Below are 24,766 nucleotides of genomic sequence, written 5' to 3'. Positions count from 1 at the left end.
ATAGATTCCTAAATAGATAGAGTAAGGGGAGGATGGGGAAAATGGTACGCTTAACAGGAAAAACGAAGATAGCGAAACCCTAATCCAAAAGGATCACGTCAAAGGTCATAACATCACATCCAAGGGTCGTACAGTCATGCTCAAGGGTCAAACCATCGTGTTCAAGGGGCGTGTCGTCAGTGTGCAGTGTGCTCAAAGGTCATATCGCCTTGACTTTACTTTCTTTCACAAGCGTCTTCTCTAGGCCTTCGCTCACAACACCCGAGGCTGAACTACCACAGCCATATACAAGCCAACCCCAACCTCAACAACAGTCGCTAACCACTAAGCATCATGTACCAAAAGCCTCATTTACAACTACAATAAGTATAATCAACACCCATATTTGTCATAACCACATTCAAACACGAATACCAATCAGCTCGTCATGACAAGCCTCATACTGTCATCAGCAGCCAATGCATCCATTAACACTACCATCACCACCCACCACCACTGCATCCACTCACCACTACGTCCACCACCGTTACTAGCCCCCACCACCACCACTGCCGCCAGCATCAATTAGCAGCCAGATCACCTCGGCACACAACCGCACCTGAGAAGAGAACTAACGCGCCCCCACGTGCTATTTGCTCCCTAACCATCACAAAACACATCCATCTGTCTAGCCCTAATCACCTTCGCTGGAAGACAGTGCTCAGGCACATGGGCCTTAAGCTTGGAAATCCCATCACTCCCTCTGAAGCTTGAAACCGCTCGTTACAGTATAGTTATAAACCCCTAAATAAGAGGAAAGCTCTGATATGAAGTTAGTTTTTTATAATGTTAATAAACAAACCTTTACGCTGATGTTCCCCGTAACGTTAATTCTGGTATTCAAGAGTCATTCACATACGCCCGTAATTACTTCCACACCTAGTGCCACGCCTACACAAGACCTCCACTCACACACAGGTACCCTTGCCCCCCCCCCTACACTCCAATCAACCCACCTCCATATTTACACCCACATCAACACCTGAGTCTCTCTCTCTCTCTCTCTCTCTCTCTCTCTCTCTCTCTCTCTCTCTCTCTCTCTCTCTCACACACACACCCAACGCGTCGCCCACACGAATAAGGTTAGGCACGACCAGCGCGTCAGCTGTGACGCAAGTCTCCACAACCAAATACAGCTGACCGAAGAGCTGAGACAGAGAGAGAGAGAGAGAGAGAGAGAGAGAGAGAGAGAATCTATCTAAGAGTAAGCACGACGAGATTTTGCCAAAATAAGTAAGGCTAGCGCGTAGAGCTCACCGTAAATAAGGTACCTACGAGATTTTTTTTTGTCCATGCGAGAAAGCGAGACTTTAAGAAGGATCCAGTAAGAACTAACTTCAACCAACTTCGTAAATCCATAAGAAAACAAATGCAGCGTTATATTTTCTGACATTATTTATGATAAACATAATTGAAATTAACCTATTTTTTCGGTCTCCTCTAAAACAAACACTACAGGCAAGTTAAGCTATATTTCCTTAAGCTATATGTTCCAGTGTTCTCTAAGACAAATATTACACAAGCTAAGCTTTAATTCCATTTTTTCTTAAAACAATATTTATTACTGAGACACAAACATGTCAGCCACTGTGTTCAAGGTACCTAACATCAACAATCACTCAAACAACGCCATACGACAGATCTGACCAGCCCGACGCAGCATGCAGTAACAAGTCACAAAGTACCGGTGTCCCACAAAGTAAAAATAACTTCACTGAGACAAAATAAGCCACTCCTGGTTGCACGACGTAACGCTCTCCTAATAACAGCACTCATCCAAGCAGCGGGAAACGGTGCCTAAACCCCCCACCCGAAGAAACGACAAACAACACCCCCCGACGCCCTACAAGGCAAAAGTGGCCCATTAATAAAGCCCAGAAGACAGGCCTGGCGCATCAGACGGCAAACAACCGGAGCACTGATGGAATCGCCAGATCGCGGAAGAGTCGCCACTCTGAATGCATTATTGGGGTCCAGTTAGACAAGGTCTGCCTCGCTATCTGATGACCTTGTGGGAGTATGGTTTGTACTAAGGTGGGCCCTTATCTTTCCTCATATGTGTGACAACTTGAACACCTTTAACTATTTCAATTCGTGATACTTAAGAACATATCAACATGTATGTGATAAAAATTTACGAAGCTGTTACTGTTCCGTAAAGATCAATCGCAATTTTCTTGCACTAAAGATAACTTCAGGCAAGTTTAGGTTTGGTTAGTACGGAAATGTTTAGGTTTAGGAAGAATATCCGATCGCGCTCCTCGTCCGTTTTACAGTAAGGCTGGTGCTGTGTAAAACGTAAGTAACAATACCTAATGCCAACAGAGTTCAAGGGAAGATAAAGCTATAAGACTACAGTACAAAAAAAATAATAATAATAATAAAAAAGCATGTTTTCCCCTGCCTGAAGCGGCTGACAGATTCTCCCAACATGTTAGATCTGGCAAGCTTATTGAAACAAGTGATGGACTCATCACGACAACATTCCCTACTTGTCTTGGCAATTTCGGCTTTGGGTAATCAACTGTCAAGGTCATCAAGGCCGTCAATGTCATTTCGTAACCAAAAATCAGAAATAAATACTAACACTTTCTTCAGCCTTTAAGATAATTCTAAGACCAATCCAACTCTAAATATACGACCTCCGAGTATTCGTTGACTATCCTTTTACCATGCTCCTCTACACGAACGTTCTAATTACACTGAATCCATCAATTCCTTTTCATTCCAGGGAGACGAGCCAATAATAATTTTCCACTTTCGCGCTTTACCGACGAGACGTATTAGGTAGCACGCCCACCCCAAAGGTACAATCATTACCCAGGGCCATCTTTAGAATATGTATATATTCAAACTAGAGAAGCTTTCATTCAAACTTCATATGATCACGAACCCTAAAGACCTTAATGCAAAAACTTACCCAAGACGGGATGCTTATCAAGGAAAATTACCCACCCTCGCCTCTCCCCGAGCGATGCAATCTCAAGCGAGATCGCCACGATCTAAAATGTTTAAAACAAGATGCGCAAAAAATTTACCGTCTATATTTTTCGGCGGTGCCCGCCGGCAGCGAGCCCTGCCCAAAAGGTCTGCACTCCTGCAGTAGGTGAATGCCAATTATTTAATCATGTAATCATGAAATCCGAGAATCTCTAGCCTAAAGAACCCTTATTTAAGTAATTTAGTTTAAAACTGCGTCGAGGTTAGTTAAATTACCATTCGTTCTCATAAAATTAAGCTTTGAAACCTAGTCCAAAAACACTGCACGCGTAGTTTAGAACATTATTTCTTTGTAAGTCCACGGCGAAAATTTCCTCTCTGACTTTGCGATCCGCTTCCATTTATTACGCTATGTAAGACAATTCATACTTCAACACCACCTATACAACTAATTACATCTATGTTTTTCCATACAGATAAAACGAGCTACAAACTCAAACGGTGTAGCATTTCATACGCATCAGCTCCTCAATCCGTCCTATCTTATAATCATCCCAGGTTTATTCTAGGTTACGAAATAAACCACCGAAGATGGGGTTAAATCATATAAATATGAAAACAAGCGATATCGTTCTACTGCCATTCTGACCGTTTAACGGATTTCATTAACACGTGATCCGAAGAAAATCTGTAATTTTACAATCTATCTCACGGCCGGGAACAACTCCTCTAATTGGCCCTCTCCTCATTCCCACACTGCTTCTTCCTTTCCCATCTGCACTTCCTGACTTTCACATTGCCTTTTCTTGCACAAAAGCCGCCTGACTCCTACCCACCATTCTGCCGCTCACACGACCTCACGTACCCCGCGCGTCCACCTGCTTCCAGTAAAAGCCTTAAATGAGACAACATATCGCTATCCATATTTCTCCCTTATTTCGCGTTCACTCGACTTCTAGACGATAAATCATCGTTGTTTTATTCCAAGGTAACTGCTCTGGTGTCCCAAGTTCGGGGGAAAAAATAGCATTCATTACATCAAATTGAGAGAGGGAGATTCCACACGGCACACCGCAGCTATGTCAACAATCGCTCTACAGGTGGCGATTTGAATCAGTGGATTTCGTAGAATACTAAAACGTAATGGGAAGTCGGTGCTTTTAACCATAAAAAAGATATACAAAACTTGAACTTGTATATCTGTGTATTTCGACTTCCTTTCAAAAGTTAATCAATCTATGTCCATTTAGGAGATTAGTAAAGTGTTTCGAGCTAACAAGGAGAAAACTATGACGACTGAACAGACACCAGACCAACCTTTACCGTTTTAGTGACCATAATAAGTTGCAAACGCGGGAGACAGCGACAAAGTATAAAAAAAAAAAAAGTTGCTTATCCGCAAACCTATGTTAGGCTGGATTTGTTCTGTCTGTAATATACCGTTAGAGTTGTCTTCGGTGATGACCATAGCCCGTCACAAAATCAACCCACGCCCAGCTCTGTATCTTCCTTTTCAATCAAATCTTCGTTTATATATATATATATATATATATATATATATATATATATATATATATATATATATATATATATATATATATATGAGGAAACCACTGTGCTCAAATGGTTCGGATATATGCAAACGATGAGCGAAAAGAGACTAAGAGGACCTCCCCATGAGAAGTGTCGTGAAGAACAGAGGGAAGGCGTTAGGGTACCTAAGCCTGGACGTTCAGGAGGGTAAGACGGGTGCACTGGACAGAATGAAATGGATCACTTATACGAGGGGAGTCATTCTGTCAACACCAATGTATACGCAGCAGAGTTGAGAGTCAAGGTAAGCAGATACATTTCAATGAATACATCAAAAGTTTCAATCCGAAAGTTTACGTCAGTCACATGACATCGCTCAGTTAACCAAAGGTTCCTCATTTACCCATCAAACAACGCCCACATCTCGCCCTCCAGCTCTGGCCAGAGGACGGAGACTGTGGTGTCACGAGGAGTGAAGCGAGGCTGTGAGCGTGGCGCACCATCACTCACTACCCTGACAAAGGCTCTAAGATTCAGCCTCCCACGGACACACACACAAACACTAACGCCGATCCTGGACTTCTCCAAAACACACAGAATCACCTCACTCCTTTTATTTCCACTGCTGCAATCATAAAGGAATTAAAAATACAACCATATAACCTACGTATATATCATAACGAGGATTCTAAAAGCAAAATGTACATGGCACAGAAAACCAAAATCTTTTATTTGTAATTACCACATGTATTCACGACACCCTACTTATTTCTATCCATATAAGGGACTTTGGTTAATGATGGTTCCGTTTAAATCTCTCGCGGTCTTTGTAGACAGATGCGTTACTATGTTTGGAAAGAGATACTTTTGTATGTTTGAGCGTTTCCGTGCGGCAGATGACGCGGCCGCATTCCCGGTCCACTCACGTGCTCGGCTCCTTGAGAAGGGTGGAAGGGAGTCGCTCTGCGGTGGGCGATGCCTGACCATCGTTCAATATGGCCGCATTAAAGTTGCCCATCAGCTTGGGCCAGTCTCAGCCAGCCACGAGGGACGGCTGAGGTCCCCAGCCTCCCGCCAGCTGACACACCAGTCCCCCGGGCAGCCATCCATCACCATCAAGGAAGTCATTGCTCACGCCGGGCTGCCAGAACCCCTTCGTATTTTAAGATATGATTAACACCCCAGCCCAGGCAAGGACCTGATATGAATCAGGATCATTTGTAGATAAGTGTTAATATACACTTTTTTGTTTTCCTTTTCTCGTTATCACCAGGAACAGAACGGCATTATTAGTTCACACTCACTCTGTGGCTGTCACGGATAACGTACTCAAACCAGAGCATTCTATCCACAACCAGGCCCCCCAGACCTTTCCCTGGTTTCACCCGACCGCTTCACACGTCGTCTCAGCCACCTGACAGCACGTGCCTGGTACCTGAGTCTTTCTTCACGTAGTAAGACATTTGGGTATGATGGCCATGCCTTTAAAATACCCACGGGTAATATCGTGTTTAAAGGTCACACCAGTGCTCAAAAATCGTACTGTAGTGTTCAAGGAACGTAACTTCCAACTCAAGTCGCTCCGGTGCGCTCAAAAGGTTTCAATATATTGGCGAGGATTGATATGAGAAATCAAATTCACCTAATAGCTTACTCTCTCAATATCTAGTCAGGGGTCAGTGAGTCTGTCCACCACCTGATCCCTGAACAGGAACCTCCAAGTCTCCTTCACGATGACTTACGATGAAATAATACCATTAACAAAATTTCTGTACGAAAAAATATATAAATAGTTCGCTATTACGTGAAATGCACCAACCTTCACTTTAATGTGGCGGCCGCAACAACACGCGGGCTCGGTGCCTGCATTGCACTCAAACTCACCTGTAAAAAGAAAAAAATAAATTCCTACATTTCATACACCAGAGGATATGTCTCATCCATCAGTTTACAAACAAATAATCAACATAAATTTATGGAGGTTATCCACTTTCTCATATATAATATATATATATATATATATATATATATATATATATATATATATATATATATATATATATGGTGGAAGTTTATAGAGCAGCTTATCAGCAACGACTGAGTGGTTGCTGAGGTAGGATAGTCACAAGAAATTCAGGGCACGGACGGATTCTATAAATATTACTGGTCACTTGCATCTCGTCTGCACGTACCCTGTTTATTCACATGGGAGGCTAATTCAAGTTATTATGCTGCTAGAAATATACGTTTCATAATAATCTCTGTCCCTGTACTGCTACCATAACTCCACATAAGACAGCCTAACACCACATACACAGGGCCATCCACTCTCCTCGATACAAACAAGCCAAGCCCTGACCCTGAGATACCTGGCATCCTTACGATCCTACAAGGTGAGCCAGGATGAGCAAATAAGTTACCAGTAACATGATGGCTATCTTCCCGACGGCACTTGTATCTAAAATGGTCCACCATGATTTTAACTTTGCTCCCGCTTCCTACTGAGGCGATACACATGAATCCCCAACCCTTACCTGCCAACCAACATACTCCTCATCTTAGCAACTAATCTTATGACATAAGGTATACATCCAACTGCAATACATTAAAACAATTTGTACTATAATGCCAACCCACAACATAGCAGACTCCCCCATAGCAACGAAACAAAAAATCATTATGATGACTGTTTTCCAGCGTTGTCCATAAATCTGCGTACATTACGCCCGACCAGTTGAACATGGCGGCCTTGGACAAGTGCCAGACTGAAGCCAACGTGTTCATAATGGGTGAGGTTGACACTGCTATTTACAGAAGAGAAGGGAGGTCCTGCAGGGCACTACCTGGTCCGTGGCGTTGTTGATTATCCCAGATCCCGTTCCCGGACGTCAACAAAACCACGGACGTCCCGGAACAGGTAGCGCCTTGCAGGACCTCCCCATCTCTCCTGTAAATAGCAGTGTCAACCTCACCCATTATGAACAAGTTGGCTTCAGTCTGGCACCCGCCCAAGGCCGCCATGTTCAACTGGTCGGGCGTAATGTAGGCAGATTTATGGACAACGATGGAAAACACTGTTGTCATCACGGTGATACTGTTTTTGTTTTCACGTGGCTATGGGGATAGTTTGTATTGTCGAAGGTTGGCGCTTAAGCACAATTTGTTTTAATGAACTGTTGCTGAATATCTACAGTATATCATGGGATTGGTAGCGGAGGTTAAGAGGGAGACTATGCATGGGTTGGAGATTCATCCCTACCTTGGTGAGGTTATCATAAAACAATCAACCAATTACTTCTGAAGTTACCACCATATAACCATGGTTTCAAATATACAGTGTTGTGGCCTTATCTTCAAAAACCATATTTCTAAAGCAATTTACCTCAGTTCACAATTAGATCCATGAAAAACTGATAAAACTTTAGTAAGAATTTTCAATACAGGAAGCTGAAAATACATGTAACAATAGATTCTGGCCTCTTGCCATCCTTACGCCAAACATCTCACTGTTATCACTAGGATCACCATTACCATATATATGTGTGACTCTAGCTATCACCTTACATCAACTGACCATATATACAGGGCCAAGGCTACCCATAGCTTAGTCAATGACTTAAAGCTCACATGAAAATATATCAACCTGCTGGTACCTCCATAAAAATGATAATTAAAATTTATTACCATAAACACAAAGTGTGAAAGCTGCAGAGACCAAAAGTTAGACGAACAAATATATATATATATATATATCGCTTCTATACCACTCCCCGATCTATTACAGACAACGAAGTAAACGCTTTTAAATATATATATATATATATATATATATATATATATATATATATATATATATATATATATATATATATATGTTAATAAAGAGAATATATACAAGGAGTCATCCTAAGTTAAACGATGTGTCCTCCAAAAGAACTAAATAGTCAAAAAAAAAAAAAAGTCCGCCTTTTACCCCCATATATTTTCAAAGGCGATGTCGCACTTGCATTTTATTACTCTGACATTTCTCCTTTGACCTTGATTGACATCTGCAGACGTCTGGGCATGGAATTAGCAAGGTCCTGAAATATTCTAGGTCCATGAAAAAATCCATGGGGTCTTGATCTGAACGAGGCGAAGCATTGAAAAGATGTTGGAGGAAGCAGCCAACCGATCGTGCGTTCTGAGCACCTATGCGCCTAGAAAACTCGTGTACCCACATCCTCTTGCTTTCAGGCGAGAATTCGGGTTCTCTCTCCTTAGAAAGGGAAGAGCCAACTATCAGGAAGCACAAGAGAAAGAAATACAGCGCCCAGAAGCGAAATTCATAGAATGAAGTGGCAGCCCGGAAGAGTAAACAAAGAAAAATTTCTTTGAAGATAGCCTGAGACAATGAGGCGGGCTCCTGGTATTCACACCGTTAGCATCACTAGTCTCAGCGACCAGACGCATGATTATTTCACCCAGAGAGCGCTATATGCCTTTATCAATTACAAACCTTAGCCGCATACCGCCTTTCACAATACATGGAGGGCGGACAAGGCTTTTCGTGGAAGCTGTGTGTATATATATATATATATATATATATATATATATATATATATATATATATATGATACTCCATTCATCACAGCATAATCTAAATCAAATTATATATGCAAGTTACCCACTGCAACTTCTAAATGACATAAGGTTAATCCATGAATAAATACTTGTATTGTTTTTAACAAAAACTCTTCTTGCCCACAATGAGGGCAACTATGCAAATTAAACTCCACCAAACCCAGCATATTTTTTCAAACATGTTTACAAAAAATCCAAGTAAAGTTCTGAAGGCATTCACCTTGATCACAGTGACTTTCCACGTTCATAGTCAGCGCATTTTCTACATTTATCAAACAAACAAATTCACATGGCTATTTTATCAACCGTTGACAACTGGTCATCTGATGTGAAAACTCATTCCCAAATCATTATATCAGATAATAAGGAAAGTTTCTTCCTCTATGCTAGTCACTTTAGTACCAACCACTTGCAACTAATTCGTACATTTAAAGGGATGGTAACGCTCTATGGAGACCCTATTAATTCATGGAAAGCGGCCAATTTCGCGCGTTACGACAGCAGCAAAAGACCAATCATTACATAACCTAAAAAAGTTTCCTTCATCAACGGGCACAGTTGCCTGAGATGGTTATCAATGAAATAGCGTTATCGTTAATGTATATTAAAACTGGACTGGTCTAAAACTGACCAGCTGGTCTAATCTGAAAATTCAATCGGAAGCTGCAGTTGAAATTCTGTCTTCTTTACCATAATATTAAGCTCGTTACAGTTCTCTAGACTCAATATGGAACAAATATCTGGAGGTGGACATGTACACGTTTAAAAGTTACCTTATCGCCGGAACTTTAGCCACAATATGGTGGACAAGCATCCCTAACCTTGCCAATAACGAGTGTTTGCCGAGACATTGCGGAGGTCAACAGTCTCACATTGATCTAACACGAGTGTCATTTGTTCACACACCCACCACAACCTTACTGATCATCAATGAGATGAGCACAGTAACAAGAGAACAAAAGCCGTAGGGAAACGCGCTTCTATATCGCTACAAAGTAATCATCAAAACGTTGTACCTGTGAACTCAGCTTTTTTGCCGACACGCTAAGCACAGAGAAAGCCAAAACAAAAACAAAAACTTTCTACATCCACCGCAAGACGCACTTTTTCTTTTTTAAGCTTCCACAAGACAACCGGGAAAATCAAACAGTGAGTAAGCACTGCTGGTGCCTGAATTACCTTTATCGTAGGTCACTGTTACCTCAAATCGGCTTGTCATGCCCACACAGGAAGACTAGCGGCAAATCTTTAAAGACCTTCGTTGAGCCAACTTGGCGAAGTGGCCACCTGAGGGCCATCAGTTTCCCCTTCCTCATGGGTCGAATTACTCTCTTATGGTTTTTGCCAGCCCCCTAGTCGTGTCCCATGGGTCGCAAGGTCTGACGGTAAATCATTCCCGCTTTGAGTTTCTAACCACGCAAGGCTGTCTAGTTATGGGTCAACTGAGGCCTCCTTCCGCATGAGCTGTGGCCTTGTACATAAAAAAAAGAATAATAATAAACACTGAACATCTACTTATAACCATATTCGTACAGTAATATAGTGATCACCCAGTTTTCCAGACGTATAAAGGATAAATGAACTACCGAATGTTCAGTCATGATCATATCTTCCTTCGTGTTCTTGCAACAACACATTAGAAGACTTTTTCTCATGTGTAAGACATATCTGCTGGTCAACGGAAAATTCAAATTAGCCATCATCTTTCGAAAAGTTTCCTAGTAAATACCAATGATGCGAATGAAAAAAAAAAAAAACTTTTCTTCACTACCCCATATGTCTGAGCGAACTCAGCTGCGCCTGTTACACTCTCAATTAAGGGCCACTGGTGCAGCAGGTGCGCGTCAACAATACTTAAGCAGCAGTGACCCAACACTCACAACACTTGGAACCTGGCCAATCCCAACTACGCCATAACACCAACACACCGTATGCTGAAGATGTCCAAATGCAGCCTCCGCATACTCAAGTCTACTTTCGCCTATCATACTGACGACTAACGCAAGGTAACAGTTGGAAGAACAGAATGTGAGACTTTTCAAGCCATTTTAAACTACAAATATGACCAGATGTGCTAGGTTCTCTTAATGACGGAGGTTACTTGTATCGTAATGTGTGCGTTCTCATTCTTGAATATGACAAGAGAACTTATGAACTTAACCCAGGTTAGGCATCATCTACTGGTTCAACGACGTCTACTACAGAAACCTGAAATTAACTTCGCTTATGAGTCAAGTTTTAAGCGATTTTTAAGCGTAAGCGTCGTTAATTTCCATGCCAATAGTTTTGCTGCATGGGTACGAACTGCCAATGTCTCCCTTAAGTCATATCTAGCTACTTGTACCGTGGTCTGGAGTACATGTAAATACGTATGAATTAAACAGAAGCAGCGGATACTCGTACTCATTACGTGTATTTCTTTAGCAGTATCCGTGCAACAGAGATGACTAACACAGAAACAGATCCCACAACGGACGCGCAAAACCCCTCAGAAGTTATTATAAGGTTTCCACAGATTACAACTCTGCGACTGGTAAAAGCTAACTCAAGGTTCCTAGTTCACAACTGCGAAACCAGTATAACCAATCCTAGCTTAAGGAATTCACAGTTCTAACGCTAACGTATTCAAACAGATGATGTCAGCTTGCAAACACGTCCGGCCAGAGGACTTCAAGACTCTTACACTGCAACCCAACATTCGAACAAGGTTCCTTACTGTGGTCTGGTATACCAAGCTGTTAAATGCTGAAAATCGTATTTTCGTACATGATCAACGCGAATCCACTTTACCAAGTGGACATGACTTCCATCCGAAAAACCAGTTTTTTTTACACATTTTTTGTTAGAAGAGGAAGGTTTGTTTAGCGCGTGTTAGGACAAGAACGTGGCGGCCATGTGCGGTGTAGTCACGTGTTTGGACGCCAGTCACCTTCCACACCTGACCTGATCCGACTTGTTACACCAGTCTCTCGATCTTACAACAAATCTGGTCACACTTCCCGCACGACCGGCTTCACCCTCCAGGCGTAGAGTAGACATGTTACCGATATCTCGGCTGTTTATAATTTATAAATCCAAACAGCAGTGGATGATGAGTCACTTGCACTTAAACACGCTGACAAACAGGCAATCAAGAGCAAGGATCGTATACACAGGGATTGTTACTACAAAATGAGCATTGAAAAGTTAACCTCAACTTCTAAAGTATTTAATCAAACACGCCCAGACCCATGATGGCATATTCACTTAGTTAACATTCATATTATCAACAAGACGAAGGCCAACTGACTTTAAATCATCAGTCGTTACTTTAAGGGAACAAGGGACGCAGGTGTGTGGTTCCCTATGCAAGAGGGTCTGCGTCAAGATTGTGATGTCACCATGACTGTTTAATCTGTTAAAGCACGAGATGGTGAGGTCCGTAAATGCAAGGGACTTGGAACAAGGGATGGGTCTAAATTTACGTGGGGTGGAAGACATAAAAGGTACATCAGTTGCTGTTTGCAGATGACACGGATTCGGTGGTAGACTCCAAAGAGAAACTAATCCTGTTGATAGTTTTGAAGAGTATGTAAAGGATGAATGTTAAGAGTTACTAAATTTGAAACGATGTAGGGTAAACAAGTGCGGGGGAAGGGGATGGTTTGAGAATGGGTTTAACCTTGAACCTGCGCGATCAAAGCCTCCAAGAATTCTTTCTGATTATGCTTCACAAATCTTCTAAGTATGCTTGGACTATTCTTAATTATCATCCTGTAAATTCTTGAGATCGTGACCGCCGGTGATTTAATGCAAAGGATGATAATTAGGTACTGAATTTTCGTTATCCTTTACACTATCCATTATAAATGATCAGTTCTTTAAGTCTAGACCAAATCCACAAAGTCTGTTTCATCAGATCTGTTGAGTGTATGCTAGTCACTCCGCTATCCAGATGCACTACACCTTTCCGCAATGAGAGCGAAGAATGGACTGACCTCTTTTGATATTCAGCTTTAATGGCTTCGTTACTAGATGCACTCTTTTTAAAACTTTCTGATATAAATGAATGTTGCTATACTTCTCACCTTCCCTTAAGGTAACTGTCATTATATGACGGCGCCTGCGATGTCTTAAGAGTTCGGTCTAGTGTACGAAGTGTCAGCGTTTGAAAACCGCTGATCACTATGCAAGGTTCCTCACGACGCGACGTAGCTCTGATTACTGTTTCTATACTACTTTGTCCCAAGATGTTTTCATGCTGATCTGTGTTCGTCTAAACTTGCTGATGCGGTTTTGCACCTTCCTCTGCAACCCGCTGACATTTTATACCGTAAAATGTTCCATAATTTAATGAGATTCAAGGTATCTAAAAGAAAAATCCACATAAAAACATGATTACTGCGGTGCTTTTATACATGCTGAATCTAATCTTTTATTAGATATCCTTTTAAAAAAGCTGAACGGTTTGACATCAACAAAGACTATCCATAGATAGTTTTTGTGACATAAGTGACACTGCTCTCTTGAACTACATATGGGCCTTACCGAACATGGGTTGTGTGGGCTAATCTTCACCTCTGTAAGTTCAGTCTGAGGCTCCTCATCCCGGTTGTTCAGGTATATTCGGTAAAGACTTCAAATCTTGTACCTTTAGAAAAAAAAATGTTATCATGATGATAACATTCCACCGAAATCTAACCGTTTGTCTCGACTTTTTAAGAACTAAAAACACCCTACTAAGGCACACTTCTCCGATCGATGTCAATACATACATATATGCATTTACTCCATACACCAACAGGGACTGACCTAGTCTGGGTAGGAAAGAGGGCTGCCGGAGTGTGTTCCACCATAACACCTGCCCTAAACATCTGGGTGCCGCAGCACATCTGGATGTGTGACACACATACCAGCTACACTTAGTGAACACACACTCAAGGTCGCATGGCGTGACTCTCGCTGGATGGTGACTCATGATAACAGCTAGGCTGGCGGTGAACCGGCCCGTAGCCAGGAAAAACATACATAAAGCTAACACTTGTCAGCCAACACTCGAAATGATAAAAGAGTGCAAGGAAGCACCTTTTACCACAAAGCACTATATGAATATATATATATATATATATATATATATATATATATATATATCTGGGGATAGGGGAGAAAGAATACTTCCCACGTATTCCCTGCGTGTCGTACAAGGCGACTAAAAGGGGATGGAGCGGGGGGCTGGAAATCCTCCCATCTCGTTTTCTTTTAATTTTCCAAAAGAAGGAACAGAGAAGGGGGCCAGGTGAGGATTTCCCTCAAAGGCCCAGTCCTCTGTTCTTAACGCTACCTCGCTAACGCGGGAAATGGCGAATAGCTTGAAAAAAAAAAAAAAAATATATATATATATATATATATATATATATATATATATATATATATATATATATATGTGTGTGTGTGTGTGTGTGTGTGTGTGTGTGTGTGTGTGTTTTGTGTGTGTTGTGTGTGTGTGCGTGTGTGACCGACATGGTACGGACAAATAAGCTCAAATCAAGACCATCTCGGATGAAAGAAAAATGTTGGGGAGAAAAGAGTAGAAGTTAATTAGGGCTACGCAAGTCCTTGAAGACCTGAACGTTAAAGGAGGAAAGATTATAAGAGGAAGGAAAGAAAGGAGGAGAATTCCATAGCTAAGCTGTTTGAGGAAAGGAGGCATTATAACTGCCAATCCTTGAGTGGCTGGTCTCCATACAAAAGTTGTGGGAAGCAACAGTCAAACTCGTGCCACGGGACCAAACGTTGGGAATGGGGAGACAAGCTAACAGTTCACGAAGACAAGTCACCAAAAATAAAAACTATAGAGTAGAGAGAGAGCAGCATCATAGCGGCGTACGGAATGAGAAGGTTGAAGAGAGGTGATGCCACAAGAATTAATGAGTAAGAAGGTTTTTGATTCCACTCTAGTTAAGAGAGAAGAGGGTTACTGAACTCGGCCTGCTTGTTATTACAACACGAGTGCTGAGTGAATTTGGTGAGACTGCAACTTCGTCAGTTGACGAAAGTAGTCTCGCCAAGGAAACTTCTCGCTTCAAAGGAGTAAATTCTGTCCCTGATATATTTATCTATCTATATATCTATCTAAAAAAATCTATATCTTTTCTTGATCCTCGTTACCCGCGTTAAAGAGGTTGAACCAGGAACAGACGAAGAAAGGCCGCATTCGATCATAGCCATTTTCTAGCTGTTATGAGTAATGAACCGAAAACAACCCGGTCATCACTATCACTATCCAGGGCACGCCTTGTACCCTCCTGCATACTCAAGATATTCAATATATATATATATATATATATATATATATATATATATATATATATATATATATAAGTATATATATGGTTATAGCGACAGCGAAATAATAGGTTAAAAGTACACAAAACAAAAAATGAGGATAAATCTTTTAATCACATACATGAATTTTGGTATCAATCCCACTCAAGGTTAAACCAGAGAGATAAACACAACGTACTCAAGAAGTACGAGCCTTAGAAGAGTCTGTGAGGCGGAACCATTCGAAGCTTGAAGGACTGGACCCTGGAGTAACAAAGACCAGCATGATTCACGAGCACCGGTACCTCCCTGACTGCAATGAACAACAAGCAAAGGCCTTAAGATAAAGATCTGTAGCCAGGAGAAAAACATCACATAACCGGGAGGAATGTTTGAGAAACGAATTGGAGAAACTGCTGAACTCAGAAAGATGTAGGTCTTGCGAGAAGAAACGCAGCCCATATAATAATTAACAACCAAAAGATTAAAAATGCGATAAGATGAACAATAAAGGTCGTACAGAAATTAATCAAATGGAAAATAAAGTTAATGCCACCATGACCCCTGTTAGAGAGAGAGAGAGAGAGAGAGAGAGAGAGAGAGAGAGAGAGAGAGAGAGAGAGAGAGAGAGTCCTTTGTAACTTTTTTACTACCATCCATGGAACTCGCATATGAGCAACAATTTGTTGAACATATTTTTCGAAGGGATTAGATACAAAGAAAATTTTCATTAGCTACCACAAAAGGTAGCATAAAAGGGAATCTTGAAAGCAAGGCAAATTGCTTCTGTGAAGGCCGTTTCAGTAATAAGTAAACCGACTAGAACATACGAAGAGATGTACCGTCAATAGAGGCATATGCTTAAAATACACATATACAACAAATTAGGCTACTCTAACAAAGATTGATGCAGGACACGGTAAGCAGAATATACATTTAACATTTGTGTGCTCTACCTCACAGACAACCTACCGTACACTAATTTTTAAGCACAATCATCTTCATTTCTGAGTAAAAAGCACTTTAACACACAACCTCACCGTTGCCTGGGGTTTTGCACGATATATTCCACTCCTGAGGAGACCTTTAACTTAGTACATACGCGACCCGTCGGCTTCTTTATGTTGATTTACCCGACAGGTTCTCAAGGTCTTATTTTCATGAATCAATTGACAATCCAATTTCATTATTCTTCAGATTGGCTATCAAGTGCTGCTTCAGCATTCAGCGCACTGGCTAAATACAACTGTTCAAGAATGATGTGTTTAAATCACCCAAGCACAAATGTCAAACATCTTTAACATTTTAATGTACAAAACTTAGTATAGGATCTGCTTACTTTACACGCGTTAGGCTATACAAAAATGACCAATCTTTCACCAGCTTCATCATTCTTCTTCATCACCTCTTACCAAAATTTACCAGACAAATTGGTAAAGTACACAGTAATACAAGCTACCGCAAATGTCACGCATCTTGTCAACTTCTGCTAACGTCAAATAAAAAAAATGCAATACGCCGATTTTTCAGTTGAATATTAAATGGGGCATTTTGACAGGTTGCCGAACAGGCTCTGTTACTGGGCTTACTGAATCTAGAACAAGACTGAATAGCAACCGGTAGTATAGCCACAGTTTACCTCCGGGCAACCCGATAGCACTAGTACTAGCATCTCTCGAAGCACGGGTATAGTTGTCATCCAAGAATATGAAATGAGTAATAACACTGAGTTTTTTTTTTTCCAACTAAAACTCTTGACACATGACATGACAACAGCAATTAGGATGTCCAAGGAAAGTGCTCTTTCTACGAACTTACGTTAACTGGAAACTTATACAAAAATCATCTTTGAGCTGAAATCAATCAAAAGAGGCTCGGAAACTCCCAACGGTAAGTTTTCATATATCTATTTATCCAAGGCTAGAATGCAGCCTTGTTTTCGATGCAAAGGCATTTAAACACCTCCATTATCTTCGCAGGCACCACTAAATCTCTTTAAATGGCTTCCAAACTCGGCAATACTTCGAATTTTTTGTTAGCCCTACTTCATTGTAATCTTTCTCAACTCTTCTCTTCACAACAATGACTAGTGGATCTTTATCTTGGAAGTTCCCAACCATCCCTAATTTGAGAACCGTCCCCCAGTCTTGTCAGACACTGAACTTTATGTACCAGCACGTTCACCGACTATCAAAGACATGAACTCCACTGAATCCACTCCTCAAATTTCACGCACGCTAGTCAACTACTTCACAATACTTCACCCAGAGTCACCAAGATACAGAGAACGAAACTACTATACAAAGATAGGGCATACTTTCCCTTAAGAACCACAGGAATGAAAATGAACATGACCCGCAACATAAACGATATATTACTTTTTAAGCTCCTGTGCTGACTATTGTATATAGCGGTGCCAAACTACAAATGGAACCATAGTCGCTACAGACTGCAAATATTTATCTTATCGGCACTAATGAGGTCATGTGAGGCTTTAAGCTACAGCCGACGTAGATAAAATGCTGGTGACAACTCTATGATGTAAATGTCTGAGTGTAATAGATTAAACTACATGCATATATATATATATATATATATATATATATATATATATATATATATATATATATATATATATAAGGTTATCACCACTATATTATCGTTTATCAGAGTAATATGATTCTAACCATACCTTCCAAATATATTCGCAGCTTACCATTTACTTATCTAATGAAAGTATTCCACGAGGACCCCAATTACGATCCTTCCCCTCAGATAATATTTTTGCAAAGTGAGGTTTCACTGAGTAAATAAACACTGCTGCCAGATAAATCTGCACAATATTATGGTCACCGACACTTGCTGACCTACTAGAAAGTGATTTAAGCAGAATATAGGACATCACTAACTAAATAAAATAATAACAGGCTATAAGTATTGCTCAATTTAATCCCTTGCATTATAAGATTCTTTAACTGGTTCTTCGAATAAAGAGCCGAAGACTTCCGTATACTGAATTACAGACGTGTTCCATAAAAACAAGTAGTGGCAACGTTCTCTAGTTGTATGGGTGAGAACGTTGAGACCTACACTCCCACCTTACCTGACACCAACGCGAACGCTGGATTCATCCCCCATTTTTCACTGTGCTGGTAATGCCGGCTACAGTCAGTGCTGACTAGCGGACCCAATTATACACGAGGACATTCCCAATTTCAGTCCCAGGTGAATTAAAGTTATTCACACGAAACCTCCTCTTAACACTTGCACCTCACAACGCACGGTACAACATACACACGTGATCAATGCCAACAGCTGACTGTCGGTGGTTGTTTTCAAATACGATACTAGCGCGACCGATGCCAAGTGGGAAATTTATTCTATGTACCTTACCAATATCGGACCTCATTTGTTTAGATTCCTAGTCAGCACCACTTGTTCGCTTATAGATATCGAAAATATAATTCAAGCATGGGTTAAACTAAAGCTTCATCTTAAAAAAAAGAAAATATAAAAGAAAAACTGGCATTGCTTATAATGCTGCGCAAAGACTCTTCTCCAACGCTCGCCATAAGTGAGAAAATACAACTTGAAAGGATTGATTGTAAGTGCTTTTAAATTCTTAGGAAACTGTGCTGCATGCCTGGCGTCAATAATCGTTTACCTTACACTATGAGACAGTACGATTTCATGGAAAGTAACCGACAAAAAATATGGAATGTTAATGCTTTGTTATCGTACCTCGTTCAAGTGTGTTCCACCCTCCCATCTCTCTCTCTCTCTACATATATATATATTTGTGTGTGGTGGTAAAACAATTACTGTATTTAGAGTAATTATCTGATTACCAAGTACAATTCTAACTCATTCAGTTTAATAATAGGCTAAAATTCACACAGCGCGTCTTCTCAAATTCCAGTTTAGTTGTGTTATGCTTATATTCTTGAAACAAATTGTGTTATGCTTATATTCTTGGAACAGACTCTACAACAGACCATTCATGTATATATATATATATATATATATATATATATATATATATATATATATATATATATTTCTTTTTTTCATATTATTCGCCATTTCTCGCGATAGCGAGGCAGCGTTAAGAACAGGGGACTGAGCCTTTGAGGGAATATCCTCATCTGGCCCTCTTCTCTGTTCCTTCTTTTGGAAAATTAAAAAAAAAAAAAAACGAGAGGGGAGGATTTCCACCCCCCCCCCCCCTCCCTTCCCTTTCAGTCGCTCATATTCTTGTAACAGACTTTACAACAGACCATTCATATATATAGATATATATATATATATATATATATATATATATATATATATATATATATATATATATATATATATACATATCATATATATATATATATATATATATATATATATATATATATATATATTTTTTTTTTTTTTTTATACTTTGTCGCTGTCTCCCGCGTTTGCGAGGTAGCGCAAGGAAACAGACGAAAGAAATGGCCCAACCCCCCCCATACACATGTACATACACACGTCCACACACGCAAATATACACACCTACACAGCTTTCCTTGGTTTACCCCGGACGCTTCACATGCCTTGATTCAATATATATATATATATATATACATCTCATTTCCAGCACATCCATCCTCCTGCACACAACTCTATCCATAGTCCACGCCTCGCAACCATACAACATTGTTGGAACCACTATTCCTTCAAACATACCCATTTTTGCTTTCCGAGATAATGTTCTCGACTTCCACACATTCTTCAAGGCCCCCAGAATTTTCGCCCCCTCCCCCACCCTATGATCCACTTCCGCTACCATGTTTCCATCCGCTGCCAGATCCACTCCCAGATATCTAAAACACTTCACTTCCTCCAGTTTCTCTCCATTCAAACTCACCTCCCAATTGACACCACACATTGTTTGAGGACAATGTGTGGTGTGAGGTGGTTTGATCGAGTAAGTAACGTAAGGGTAAGAGAGATGTGTGGAAATAAAAAGAGCGTGGTTGAGAGAGCTAAAGAGGGTGTTTTGAAATGGTTTGGTCACATGGAGAGAATGAGTGAGGAAAGATTGACCAAGAGGATATATGTGTCGGAGGTGGAGGGAACGAGGAGAAGAGGGAGACCAAATTGGAGGTGGAAAGATGGAGTGAAAAAGATTTTGTGTGATCGGGGCCTGAACATGCAGGAGGGTGAAAGGAGGGCAAGGAATAGAGTGAATTGGAGCGATGTGGTATACCAGGGTTGACGTGCTGTCAGTTGATTGAATCAAGGCATGTGGAGCATCTGGGGTAAACCATGGAAAGCTGTGTAGGTATGTATATTTGCGTGTGTGGACGTATGTATACACATGTGTATGGGGGTGGGTTGGGCCATTTCTTTCGTCTGTTTCCTTGCGCTACCTCGCAAACGCGGGAGACAGCGACAAAGAAAAAAAAAAAAAAATATATAACTTTGTCCATTTATAAAATCTATACAATTTTAACCATAAAACAAGAGGATACAGTTAGACAGGCAAATGTTTTGGGACAAGCCCTTTTACAGATGAGCGTCATGGTACTGCAAGAAAAACTGAAATGAAAGTCAAAGGAGTGCTCTAAACAAGGTATTTCATTTAACAATGGAGGGATACCAATAACATACTTATCGTGCACACACTGCAGGTTTTAAGGGTCATTAATTTCTTTTTCAAATAGTGATACATAAGTCTTTATCTTTTTTCCATTCATTTCAAGCTAGAAGTTTCAGTTTTCTAAATTGTTTCTTACATTTTTCATATGTATATATATGTATGTGTGTGTGTGTGTATATGTGCGTATGTATGTGTATGTGTGTGTATGTGTATATGTATATATATATGTATATCATCCCTGGGGATAGGGGTGAAAGAATACTTCCCACGTATTCCTCGCGTGTCGTAGAAAGCGACTAGAGGGGACGGGAGCGGGGGGCCAGAAATCCTCCCCTCCTTGTATTAACTTTCTAAAATGGGAAACAGAAGGAGTCACGCGGGGAGTGCTCATCCTCCTCGAAGGCTCAGAGTGGGGTGCCTAAATGTGTGTGGATGTAACCAAGATGTGAAAAAAGGAGAGATAGGTAGTATGTTTGAGGAAAGGAACCTGGATGTTTTGGCTTTGAGTGAAACGAAGCTCAAGGGTGCACGAGACCGGGTTATAGTGATGGGTGATTTGAATGCAAAGGTGAGTAATGTGGCAGTTGAGGGAATAATTGGTATACATGGGGTGTTCAGTGTTGTAAATGGAAATGGTGAAGAGCTTGTAGATTTATGTGCTGAAAAAGGACTGATGATTGGGAATACCTGGTTTAAAAAGCGAGATATACATAAGTATACTTATGTAAGTAGGAGAGATGGCCAGAGAGCGTTATTGGATTACGTGTTAATTGACAGGCGTGCGAAAGAGAGACTTTTGGATGTTAATGTGCTGAGAGGTGCAACTGGAGGGATGTCTGATCATTATCTTGTGGAGGCTAAGGTGAAGATCTGTATGGGTTTTCAGAAAAGAAGAGTGAATGTTGGGGTGAAGAGGGTGGTGAGAGTAAGTGAGCTTGAGAAGGAGACCTGTGTGAGGAAGTACCAGGAGAGACTGAGTACAGAATGGAAAAAGGTGAGAACAATGGAAGTAAGGGGAGTGGGGGAGGAATGGGATGTATTTAGGGAATCAGTGATGGATTGCGCAAAAGATGCTTGTGGCATGAGAAGAGTGGGAGGTGGGTTGATTAGAAAGGGTAGTGAGTGGTGGGATGAAGAAGTAAGAGTATTAGTGAAAGAGAAGAGAGAGGCATTTGGACGATTTTTGCAGGGAAAAAATGCAAGTGAGTGGGAGATGTATAAAAGAAAGAGACAGGAGGTCAAGAGAAAGGTGCAAGAGGTGAAAAAAAGGGCAAATGAGAGTTGGGGTGAGAGAGTATCATTAAATTTTAGGGAGAATAAAAAGATGTTCTGGAAGGAGGTAAATAAAGTGCGTAAGACAAGGGAGCAAATGGGAACTTCAGTGAGGGGCGCAAATGGGAAGGTGATAACAAGTAGTGGTGATGTGAGAAGAAGATGGAGTGAGTATTTTGAAGGTTTGTTGAATGTGTTTGATGATAGAGTGGCAGATATAAGGTGTTTTGGTCGAGGTGGTGTGCAAAGTGAGAGGGTTAGGGAAAATGATTTGGTAAACAGAGAAGAGGTAGTGAGGGCTTTGCGGAGGATGAAAGCCGGCAAGGCAGCAGGTTTGGATGGTATTGCAGTGGAATTTATTAAAAAAGGGGGTGACTGTATTGTTGACTGGTTGGTAAGGTTATTTAATGTATGTATGACTCATGGTGAGGTGCCTGAGGATTGGCGGAATGCGTGCATAGTGCCATTGTACAAAGGCAAAGGGGATAAGAGTGAATGCTCAAATTACAGAGGTATAAGTTTGTTGAGTATTCCTGGTAAATTATATGGGAGGGTATTGATTGAGAGGGTGAAGGCATGTACAGAGCATCAGATTGGGGAAGAGCAGTGTGGTTTCAGAAGTGGTAGAGGATGTGTGGATCAGGTGTTTGCTTTGAAGAATGTATGTGAGAAATACTTAGAAAAGCAAATGGATTTGTATGTAGCATTTATGGATCTGGAGAAGGCATATGATAGAGTTGATAGAGATGCTCTGTGGAAGGTATTAAGAATATATGGTGTGGGAGGAAAGTTGTTAGAGGCAGTGAAAAGTTTTTATCGAGGATGTAAGGCATGTGTACGTGTAGGAAGAGAGGAAAGTGATTGGTTCTCAGTGAATGTAGGTTTGCGGCAGGGGTGTGTGATGTCTCCATGGTTGTTTAATTTGTTTATGGATGGGGTTGTTAGGGAGGTAAATGCAAGAGTTTTGGAAAGAGGGGCAAGTATGAAGTCTGTTGGGGATGAGAGAGCTTGGGAAGTGAGTCAGTTGTTGTTCGCTGATGATACAGCGCTGGTGGCTGATTCATGTGAGAAACTGCAGAAGCTGGTGACTGAGTTTGGTAAAGTGTGTGGAAGAAGAAAGTTAAGAGTAAATGTGAATAAGAGCAAGGTTATTAGATACAGTAGGGTTGAGGGTCAAGTCAATTGGGAGGTGAGTTTGAATGGAGAAAAACTGGAGGAAGTGAGGTGTTTTAGATATCTGGGAGTGGATCTGGCAGCGGATGGAACCATGGAAGCGGAAGTGGATCATAGGGTGGGGGAGGGGGCGAAAATTCTGGGGGCCTTGAAGAATGTGTGGAAGTCGAGAACATTATCTCGGAAAGCAAAAATGGGTATGTTTGAAGGAATAGTGGTTCCAACAATGTTGTATGGTTGCGAGGCGTGGGCTATGGATAGAGTTGTGCGCAGGAGGATGGATGTGCTGGAAATGAGATGTTTGAGGACAATGTGTGGTGTGAGGTGGTTTGATCGAGTGAGTAACGTAAGGGTAAGAGAGATGTGTGGAAATAAAAAGAGCGTGGTTGAGAAAGCAGAAGAGGGTGTTTTGAAGTGGTTTGGGCACATGGAGAGAATGAGTGAGGAAAGATTGACCAAGAGGATATATGTGTCGGAGGTGGAGGGAACGAGGAGAAGAGGGAGACCAAATTGGAGGTGGAAAGATGAAGTGAAAAGATTTTGTGTGATCGGGGCCTGAACATGCAGGAGGGTGAAAGGAGGGCAAGGAATAGAGTGAATTGGAGCGATGTGGTATACCGGGGTTGACGTACTGTCAGTGGATTGAATCAAGGCATGTGAAGCGTCTGGGGTAAACCATGGAAAGCTGTGTAGGTATGTATATTTGCGTGTGTGGACGTATGTATATACATGTGTATGGGGGGGGATTGGGCCATTTCTTTCGTCTGTTTCCTTGCGCTACCTCGCAAACGCGGGAGACAGCGACAAAGTATAAAAAAAAAAAAAAAAAAAAAAAAAAAAAAAAAGTCTTTATCAAATATCTTAAACTCTCAGCTTCATAATTCAACATTTTTACCTCAATCCTTACGATATTCTCAAACGATTCTTAGGACATCATTCATTTGGTTTAACATAAAGTGTCTATCAAAGCTACTTGTTTAAATAACAATCCCTTATGGTGAACAGTTAAGGTACCAACTAGGATTAGACTCACAATAGAAACTCAAGACAGTGTTAAAAGGACTGTAAAGGCCGAGTAAAAAGCTGATACAGCACTGCAACAATTTGAGGCAGCAGGAAAATTACTGTATTAGTAGACTAAGTGCAAGAAACAAAAATTGATAAACGAAATGTTTACACAAACTACTAATACTGTAAAAATTATGCAGCATATTAACGAGTACATGTTTCTTTAAATCATAACTGTTAACT

General features: G+C 40.9%; 1 protein-coding gene across 5 annotated transcripts in view; it reads right to left on the bottom strand.

The window, feature by feature from the left end:
- Klp31E (kinesin-like protein 31E) overlaps window positions 1–18,768 on the bottom strand; it is a 212,125-nt gene extending 193,357 nt beyond the window's left edge. For all 5 annotated transcript variants that reach the window (XM_071677592.1, XM_071677591.1, XM_071677597.1 and 2 more), the window contains exon 1: window positions 18,542–18,768. In XM_071677592.1, coding sequence (XP_071533693.1) covers window positions 18,542–18,576 — 35 coding nt within the window. In that variant the 5' untranslated portion in view covers window positions 18,577–18,768. The remainder of the gene's footprint in view (window positions 1–18,541) is intronic.
- Between the last annotated feature and the right edge of the window lie 5,998 nt (window positions 18,769–24,766).

Source organism: Panulirus ornatus, chromosome 25, assembly GCF_036320965.1.
Source record: "Panulirus ornatus isolate Po-2019 chromosome 25, ASM3632096v1, whole genome shotgun sequence".
Lineage (NCBI taxonomy): Eukaryota > Metazoa > Arthropoda > Malacostraca > Decapoda > Palinuridae > Panulirus > Panulirus ornatus.
Note: the sequence above shows the minus strand (reverse complement) of the source record. Positions and strands in the feature narration are given on the sequence as shown.